The sequence below is a fragment of the Salvelinus fontinalis genome, chromosome 12 (assembly GCF_029448725.1).
Source record: "Salvelinus fontinalis isolate EN_2023a chromosome 12, ASM2944872v1, whole genome shotgun sequence".
NCBI lineage: Eukaryota > Metazoa > Chordata > Actinopteri > Salmoniformes > Salmonidae > Salvelinus > Salvelinus fontinalis.
In genome coordinates this window covers 39,690,993-39,701,118 of record NC_074676.1, presented here as the reverse complement: position 1 = coordinate 39,701,118, position 10,126 = coordinate 39,690,993, and the positions used below count along the sequence as shown (strand labels likewise).

Here is a 10,126-nt window from a genome sequence, read left to right as displayed (position 1 = left end):
ATATTTGAATTAAGACAATGAGTCTCAAAGAAACACTTATATTTCTGCATATCAAAATATAGACTGAGCAACATGCCTCTACGTACAATTAAAAGTTTATGGCCTAAGAAAATGAAATTAAAATATGTTGGTGTAGGCCTATATGGCGAAAATAATAATAATAATATTGACATTTTGATAAGCTTAATGATACTATGATTATAACATTAATGTCCAGGAAATGATAAATAAATTAATAGTTTAAATCAGTAATGAGAAAGCCTGGAGTAGAAAAAAACTATTTTGGTTGACACAGCAAAGGTCCATTTGAAATCCTGCATGACCTCACCAGGCGCTCGAGCTCCTTAAAGCCCATCGTCGTGCGCGAGCCCGTTAGATGGCAGCTCTCCGTATTCTCCAACGACTGGAGAGTGAGAGCACCGCGCGCAGAAAACGGACTACAGTATTCCTGAGGAGTTTGGAGTTCAGAAATGAGTATACAGGACTAAACAGCACGGAATTGAGAAGTAATACACAAGGTGGTACTTTGAAAGCTATTATTCCATTTGAAAACAGCCGGACATAGGCTATAGGCCAAGACCCCACGGGCAGCGTCGTAAGAGGTAAGACCTTTTTGAAAGGCGTGCATCTGTATAACGAATCAGGTTGGACCTGTTAGTAAAGTAAAATTATGTGTGCCTGACATAATTCCAGTTTTATTGCATTTCCTTGCAACTTTAAACCTCTTCCATTTAAACCTTGGAGCAATATATTGCCCGGGTCTTCTCATTATGCATGGAATACAAGCATTTCGCTACACTCGCATTAACATCTTCAAATCATGTGTATGTGACCAATAACATTTTATTTGATAGATCTAAACTGAAATTTAGACTTCAACATTATTTAATTAAAAAAAATTAATCTCCGGAATAGTTTCTTAAATTATCCACGTCTTCCGGGGTAATTTTGGGCAAAACTTGAATAAAGGGTTAATGTAGAAGAAAGAGTGTGTCACCTGTACAGGCAGATCGGCGGGCCGATATTTAGCCTCTACGGTGTCTGGGATAGAACTAAATCCACGGCAATTAGCATAATGACTGTTAAAACAGCTCCCCAAGGCTATCTGACTTTGTCCACATCGAAAGATTCATATTTTGAGTGATGAAAAGGATTTAAAACCTCCATAAAGCAATTGTAAACAATATGTAGGCTACAGGCAATGACACTTATATGAGGAACAGTCATATTCAAAAAAGGACATTATTAATCACACACACACACCTAGTAGTTGAAACCTATTTGCACCTACATTAGACGAGTAGCCAACAGGGGTTCCCTATGCATATATTTAACCTTACATCTACCCGCCACTGCAAGCCTCCGGGCAGTGGGGCGAGAGCCGCCATAGACCGGGAGAAACGGCTCCCATTCAAATCCAATACTCAGGGAGCTAAATAAATATTTTGATAAGCACCGTCTGTCCCGTTCCTGGCCAAAGTAAAGTGTTCCCTAATGGCCTATGCCATATTCCAATTTATTGCAAATCATTCCATTGTAAAAAATATATATATTTAAAAAATATATAAAATAAATGACAATAAAAAGTAAGCCTATGATTTAAGCCTGTATTTTAGGCCTATGATAATCCCTGTAAATGTGTCTGAAATGACCCCCTCATTACACTACTTACTGTATTATTGTCAAGGCAAAACATTTGACAATTTATAATAGGTATTTTTCCATCATAAATTATAAATCAAGATTTGTATAGCATTCAAACAGATCTTAGTAAATGTTCATGCTCCTGCATTTGGTGACAATAAGAACGTGACTTGATATAAGGTATATCCAGGCTATGAGCGTTTATTCTGATTATTATTCTGATTATATTAAGCTTTTATTACCAATTTTTATAATGTCACTTCGAGCATTCTACATTTCTGCATGATCATTTACACGCTGAAATGTTAAGGTCGTGATAGCGGTCTGATACTATCATTTTGGTACTGTATTTAGCTTTATTGTTGGGGTACAAATTCCATCTGTCACCCCTTGGGCTTTTCATCCCCAAGAGCATATAAAACAAAATAATACCGTAGGCTGTATAATCTTTTCGACATACGTTTCAACTCGATGTAAGCCTACTAAATGAAGAAAATAAATAAATCCAAATGTGGCATATTTTAATCCATCTTTTTGAGGGATTAAAATTATATTCAAACAAATATTATTGTAGGCCTAGATACTTTTTACAGAATTGTTCAATTGTTTTTAACGCAATATGAACGCACATGAAGCTAGGCCAACTTGTCTTAAAACACGATTCGTTTTGACTTGTTTAATGCCCAGGATGCGATTAAATTCGGAACGCACTGACCAACTTCTGATTTATGTGGTAGGGAGCCTTTTCAACAGTAGGCTTGGGTAATTTTCTATCGTAATCTATAGGCTTAATCTGTGAAAATAAAAATGGTTAGTTATCCTATTATGCACGCTGTTGTGCTACACATTATGGATAATGACAATAATTTGGCAATTTATAGGACTCAATGAAAATATGATAATATCATTTAATAAATGAGTCTGGTCACACCAATTTATTTTGTGTGCTTTTTCAGAGAAATGTCCCTGATTAATTTCTGATCATTGTGTAGTGTTCTGTTGACGTTATTAAATTCTGCTAGCGCTGTAGGGGACCTATAGTTTGCCTTTTTAGTAGGCCCACGTCGCTTAGCTATCCAGGCACAACGTCAAGTGCGACATTAAATGAATGAATATCAATATCAGCATTAATGTTGCGATAACACAGGAGAGTAGGCTAATTATTTCACACAGCCCCTCGGGCTTTAGTGGGGGGAACTCTCATGGGAAGGACTGGTTAAATAGCGAGCTCTCCGTGGGAAAAGGGGTTTATAGGTTTAGTGGCTGGCTAGGTTTCTCAATGCCGTCATATAATGTCACTCTCAGCTTGAATCTTCTTAAAGAAACATATTTACAGTTATAGACATATAATAACTGATGTAATATTGGAACATGTCCAAATGCAGGTTATTTGAAATCAGCCACTGACAGTTTTAATAAAATGGGCGGCAGGTATCCTAGGTTAGAGTGTTGGGCCAGTAATGGAAGGTCGCTGGTTGAAATACCCGAGACGACAAGGTGAAAAATCTGTATGTGCCCTTGAGCAAGGCACTTAACACTAATTTGCTCCAGGGGCGCCTTACTACTATGGCTGACCCTGTAAAACAACACATGTCACTGCACCTATCCGGTGTATGTGACAATAAAACACCTTAAAACATCTTAAATTAATGGAAATAAAAAACGAAGTTTAATATAAATACATAGCCTACATAAATACAAGTGTAATACAAAAATGTTCGATAATAATTTAGGCCACTTGATGTTTGAATCTAGGCCTACATCTGCAGCCCAAGACTTGCTTACAGGTACATAAATCAAACAGTGATATTACTGGTTTTACTAATTCAACAATAACGAATTGTTTGAAACAACAATTTATCCCTCTGTATTTACAGGTGACGCAGCCATGCAGCACTACGGAGTGAATGGATATTCTCTCCACGCCATGAACTCACTAAATGCCATGTACAATCTTCACCAGCAGGCGGCGCAGCATGCCCAGCACGCGCCCGACTACCGGCCGTCCGTGCACGCGCTCACGCTGGCAGAGAGACTGGCTGGTAAGAACTGGTTGCACATTTACTCATTCTACTGCGTAAATCTGTCCATAAGTCAGGAAAATTTGCAATACAATCAGGCTATCATGCTGTGTGATGGACAAATATTATGTTGTCTTATGTTCAAAATGTGTTCTTGAGTTCAATGCAATAAATTGTTACATTGTTTCAGAAAGGCTTCTTGATGAGCACTATCTGACCTGTTCCTTAATTAAATTGGCCCAATCTCTTTTCCTTCAACGGCTGCACATTTCAAGACATAATCCTCGAGGCCCGGTATGGCTCCCAGCACAGGAAGCAGCGGCGCAGTCGCACAGCCTTCACTGCCCAGCAGCTGGAAGCCCTGGAAAAGACCTTCCAGAAGACCCACTACCCTGACGTGGTGATGCGCGAACGCCTGGCCATGTGTACCAACTTACCAGAGGCCCGTGTGCAGGTGAGGATACTACTTAGTCGAAATAAATCAACTATTTCACCTGCATCTTAACTTTCAGTATTGGTTGTGTAGAAGAGGGGAGTGGGGGTGATGAAGAGAAATACTTACTTAACCGTTGTGCGTTGCTGGTGGAACATAGGACCATGCTAAAGATCTCCAACATTGCTGGTGGAACATAGGACCATGCTAAAGATCTCCAATGTTCCTGGTGGAACATAGGACCATACTAACGATTTCCAACGTTGCTGATCTCGGCTGCTTTTTTTGCTTCTGACCATGACAAGTGGATGCTTTTGAGTTCCGCTGTCAAGGAGTTCAAATGCAATTAGTTTAAATGATATTGTGAGAATAAAAAATGTACACGTTTGACAAACCAAAGCCATGTAACAAATCACCAATATTGACATTATCAGAAGCCTTGGTTATTAGAGAATTATAGTTTATTACAAAGTGATGAAATTGTGTTTATTACTGTATAACAACTGAAATCCGTCTTCTCACCAGGTGTGGTTCAAGAACCGCCGCGCCAAGTTCCGCAAGAAGCAGCGCAGCCTGCAGAAGGAGCAGCTCCAGAAACAGAAGGAGGACAACAGAGAGGGAGGTGACGAGGAAGAGGTCAAGACCACCGACCCTTCCACCCAGACATCTCCATCCTCCCTCTCGGAGACCATGCGGCCCCAGCCTGCGGAGATGAGTGTGGAGGTGAACGTCACCTCCCCGGAGGCCTCGGACAGCGAGTCGGCTGCAGAGGACAACGGTGAAGGAGATGAGGAGCTGATGTGGGAGAGGCTGCAGGATACTCAGCAGCATCAGGGGGAGGTGCAGCAGGGGGGTGCAGGGCTGCAGCCGGGAGGAGGATCTCCATCCTGCAAACGCTTCAGCCCCACACCAGGTGAGAAATCCCATAGACAATGGGCCATTAGACATATGTGTTTATTATACTGTAGATGCACTCTCGATTTCCTTAGGAGGCACATATGTGAATTTTTGTTAGTGTGCTTATCCCTTATCTGCAGGACTTCAATGTATTCTATATTATTATGAATTAGTCTTGAAAGCGGAAAATAAATCTTTCTCTCTAAAATAATAAAAACTATAACTAAAATCTCTCTCTCTCAGACTCTCCCCTGGGCTCTCCCTCCCTCCCCTCCTCTAGCGGTGGCGTGGGCAGCAGTTGTGTGTCCCAAGGCTCCTATGCCTCGTCCCCCCTCAGCCTCTTCCGTCTGCAGGAGCAGTTCCGCCAGCACATGGCTGCAACCAACAACATGGTCCACTACCCCTCCTTCGACATGGGTACCCCCTCCTCACTGCCCTACCTGGGCATGAACGTCAACATGCCCTCCCCCCTGGGCTCTCTGCCCTGCCAATCCTACTACCAGTCCCTGTCCCAGGCGTCCATGTCCCAAGTGTCCATGTCCCAGGCCCAGCAGGTGTGGAACAGCCCCTTGACGGGTCTGCAGGCCCCTCCGAGCAGCCTACCCAGCCTCAACAGCAAGACCACCAGCATCGAGAACCTGCGTCTGAGGGCCAAGCAGCACGCTGCCTCCCTGGGCCTGGACATGCTACCCAACTGACCCCCAGACTGACCTCCCCCCCAGGGCAGGGCAGCTACCTGGGACACAGTCAGATGTTATGACCCTTTCTACTGACTGGACATTATAGACACTGCATCAGTTTTGTACACTGGGACTGCATATTAGATAAGAACCCTACCGGACTATACTTATTTGACACGCTTGCAGGAGAGATACATAGACCCAGTGCAATCTCACTACTATACTGAACAAAAAATATAAATGGAACATGTAAAGTGTTGGCACATGTTTCATGAGTTGAAATCAAATATCCCAGAAATGTTCCATACGCACAAAAGCTAATTTCTCTCAAATGTTGTGCTCAAATTTGTTTGCATCCCTGTTAATGAGCATTTCTCCTTTGCCAAGATAATCCATCCACCTGATAGGTGTGGCATATCAAGAAGCTGATTAAACAGCATGATTATTACACAGGTTCATCTTGTGCGCTGGACAATAAAGGTCACTCTAAAATGTGCAGTTTTGTCACACAACACAATGCCACAGATGTCTCAAGTTGAGGGAGTGTGCAATTGGCATGCTGACTGCAAGAATGTCCACTAGAGCTGTTGTCAGAGAATTGAATGTTAATTTCTCTACCATTAGCCGCCTCCAACGTTGTTTTAGAGAATTTGGCAGTATGTCCAACCGGCCTCACAACCGCAAACTACATGTAACCACGCCAACCCAGGACCTCCACATCCAGCTTCTTCACCTGCGGGATCGTCTGAGACCAGTCACCCGGACAGCTGATGAAACTGAGGAGTATTTCTGTCTGTAATTAAAGCTCTTTTGTGGTGAAAAAGTCATTCTGATTGGTTAGGCCTGGCTCCCCAGTGGGTGGGCCTGACTCCCAAGTGGTTGGGCCATTGCCCTCCCAGGCCCATCCATGGCTGCACCCATGCTCAGTCATGGGAATTCCATAGATTAGGGCCCAATGAATTGATTTCAATTGACTGATTTCCTTATATGAACTGTAACTCAGTAAAATTGTTGAAATTGATGCATGTTCGGTTTATATTTTTGTTCAGTATACTTCCTACCAAACCAGTTGGATCAGAGACTTCAAATGCTACACTCCTAAATCACAAAGCCGTCATCTCATATGGGGCAAATGCATTATGACCGTCTACAGTATATCTGATGATCTCAACACTAGAGGTGGTGAGGGTGACCATAATATTAAAGATGAGCTTTGCATGCACCCTGAGACAGGGATTACAACGGCACAAATATAGAAATGGTACAAAGATTAAATCAAGATTCCAGCCTCAGGTGAAAACTCCCATTCAAACATTTACAACAGGACAGACTGGCCAGTTCAATAGCCTACAAATCCCACAATGCCCTGCACCTGGCAGATGGACGGTACTTCCTGTTTTAGAGCTACATCCAGAGAGGAAGAGGCGAAGCAAGATGATTCACTCCACCCAAAATCTGTCCACGAAAACAAAACTAGTGAGTAATTTTTGTATGGAGGTCAATGAGGGTTGAATTTGGTCAACAAAAAATGTAATTGCTAATTTGCTACGGGAGGCTTATTTGATTGAATAGAAGTTTCAGTGGATAGGTTGTTATGAATGCACTGATATAAGTGGATGCACGTGGCATTTCGGGGGAAAAAAGACATAGTAAATTACTTTATATAGGAGTTGTGCCTGTTGTTCACATGCGTATCTGCCTTTTCATTCACTAAAATGGTCTAACCTGATCTTGCCTCCTCCCGTCTGCCTTCCATCTTCGAGGATATGTATTTCCATTGTTAGAGCAGTCACTAGACTATCTAGTCAATATAATAGATCTTTGCTACATCCCACCTGCAAGAATTTATTCCACATTGTACTGTAAATACCCCTCCATGTTTGTTTCCATCCCATCTGCTTGGTTAGGGAGTATAAGTCGGTGTCTCCTTTGTGTCGGAGGACTTAGAAGAAACATTCAACCTATTTTTGAATTGTTCCATTGTGGCTTAATGCAAAGGACCCCCAGTAGAATGAGCCAATACCTGCTCGATACAGATTAGTCTATGGAATCCTACAGGGGGAACAGAGCGACGTTCAAATATGAAACTGTTCAACCTATGTTATTTTCGCCTGGGTGCCAGGCTGTTTCTGCTTTCAAGAGCGTTGGTATATCCTTAAAAAGACAGCAAGAAAAAAAAACTTGGTGTTGTTGACTAAAGCAGAAACGGACTGGCATCCAGGCCATAGCTACAGTATATGTATTTTATCATTGTAGATCCCAGACGTGTACTTCTCAATTGTTTACTTAAATGTGAGTCATTTATCTGTTAAAATGCAAGGGAATAAACCACATGTATGAAGACTGATTGGTTAATGAGATTATTATTTAGGAGGTTTATTAAAATTATGCAAATTACAATTTATGAATGGTTTTAACCAAACAATTTTGTGAACACATGACAGGCTACAGAGGACAAACTGGTTTGAACTCTTGTATTGTATGGGGAAGACAGCTTTAAAACTACTGTATCTGCACAAGAGTGCACACACATGTAGGAACACACACACACACACACACACACACCGCACGCACGTAAAGACTTCCTAAAAGTTACAACTTTAGGATAGGAGAGACCATTCAGTATGGAATTAATACAATACAAAACGACACTGAGCAAAAATATAAATGCAACATTGTTAAAGGATTTGGATTTTGGCATTTATGTTTTGGAGGTTGGACTTTAGCACGTATAGATCATTAGCACGTAGGGCACGCCGATTGGTGTCACCTCGTTAGTCAGTATGTGTTACACCTGTGCTGGTTGCCATATCGTTAGTGGGGAGGTGTTTCACCTGTGCTGTCCCAGGTGCTATTTAAGAGTGGCTGGCCCAGCGTACCAGTTGTCTGGATAGATGCGGAGGATTAACACTTTTAGTTGGTGCGCTCTAGTTTGAGTTCTAAACAAACAATCCTTTATATGAGTTTGTTTTGCTCTACCTTTTTGGTTTGCTTCCTGTCTTTAAGTTTGGTGTAGGTTTTTCTTTCGTTTGCCTCTTCCTGTGCAAATTTAGTGGGCGTTCATGGTGGTTGTCTTCTAGGTTCCAGGTGTTGTTGCTAGTCAACTTTCAGTGGACACCCCCCATGTGTCTTTCAAAACCCCTCCTAAAACCACACCCGTTTTGTTTTGGTTGTTGGTCAGTGACTGTTATTTCCCCCTTCTGTTTGAGCGACATTGTGTTCTTGCTGGGGAATTTAACAAAATGTAAAGTTTTTTTAAAAGTTAAAATAAAATATCCCAGAAAAGTTCCATACACACAAAAAAGCTTATTTCTCTGAATGTGTGCACAAATGAGTTTACATCCCTGTTAGTGAACATTTCTCCATTGCCAAGATAATCCATCCACATGACAGGTGTGGCATATCAAGAAGCTGATTAAACAGCATGATCATTACAGGTGCACCTTGTGCTGGGGACAATAAAAGGCTGCTCTAAAATGTGCAGTTTTGTCACAACACAATGCCACAGATGTCTCAAGTTGAGGGAGCGTGCAATTGGCATGCTGACTATAGGAATGTCCACCAGAGCTGTTGCCAGAGAATTGCATGTTAATTTCTGTACCATAAGCTCCCTCCAACATTGTTTTACCGAATTTGGCAGTATGTCCAACCAGCCTCACAACCGCAGACCACGTGTAAACACGCCAGCCCAGGACCTCCACATCCAGCTTCTTCACCTGTGGGATCATCTGAGACCAGTCACTCACACTACTGATGAAGAATTTCTGCACAAACTGTCTCAAGGAAGCGCATCTGTGTGTTCGTCATCTTCACCGCGGTCTGACTGCAGCTTGGCATTGTAACTGACTACTGTGTGCTAACGCTCACCTTTGATGGCCACTGGCACGCTGGAGAAGTGTGCATGGATAAATCCCGGATTCAACTGTACTGGGCAGATGGCATGTATGGCGTTGTGTGGGCAAGCTGTTAGCTGATGTCAACGTTGTGAACAGAGTGCCCCATGGTGGCGGCGGGGTTATGGCCTGCCCATACAATAACCCCACCGCCACCATGGGGCATTCTGTTCACAACGTTGACATCAGTAAACCGCTTGCCCACACAACGCCATACACACAATCTGTATTCCCAGTCAGGGTAAGCTACGGACAACAAACACAATTGCATTTTATCGATGGCAATTTGAATGCACAGAGATACCGTGACGAGATCCTGAGGCTCATTGTCGTGCCATTCAACCGGCACCATCACCTCATGTTTGAGAATGACGCACGGCCCCATGTTGCAAGGATCTGTACACAATTCCTGGAAGCTGAAAATGTCCCAGTTCTCACCAGACATGTCACGTACTGAGCATGTTTGGGATGTTCTGGATCGACGTGTACGACAGCATATTCCAGTTCCTGAAAATATTCAGCAACTTCACACAACCATTGTAGAGGAGTGGGACAACA

The 10,126-nt window shown here is 42.5% G+C and overlaps 1 protein-coding gene across 1 annotated transcript; it reads left to right on the top strand.

Annotated features, from left to right (window-relative positions):
• The first annotated feature begins 362 nt into the window (after nt 1–362).
• LOC129867394 (diencephalon/mesencephalon homeobox protein 1-B-like) lies at nt 363–8,018 on the top strand. Its single transcript, XM_055940763.1, has 5 exons — nt 363–602; nt 3,522–3,686; nt 3,941–4,119; nt 4,624–5,011; nt 5,239–8,018. Exons 2-5 carry the CDS (start codon nt 3,533–3,535, stop codon nt 5,691–5,693), a joined length of 1,176 nt encoding a protein of 391 aa, XP_055796738.1. The 5' UTR covers nt 363–602; nt 3,522–3,532; the 3' UTR covers nt 5,694–8,018.
• Nucleotides 8,019–10,126: the final 2,108 nt, after the last annotated feature.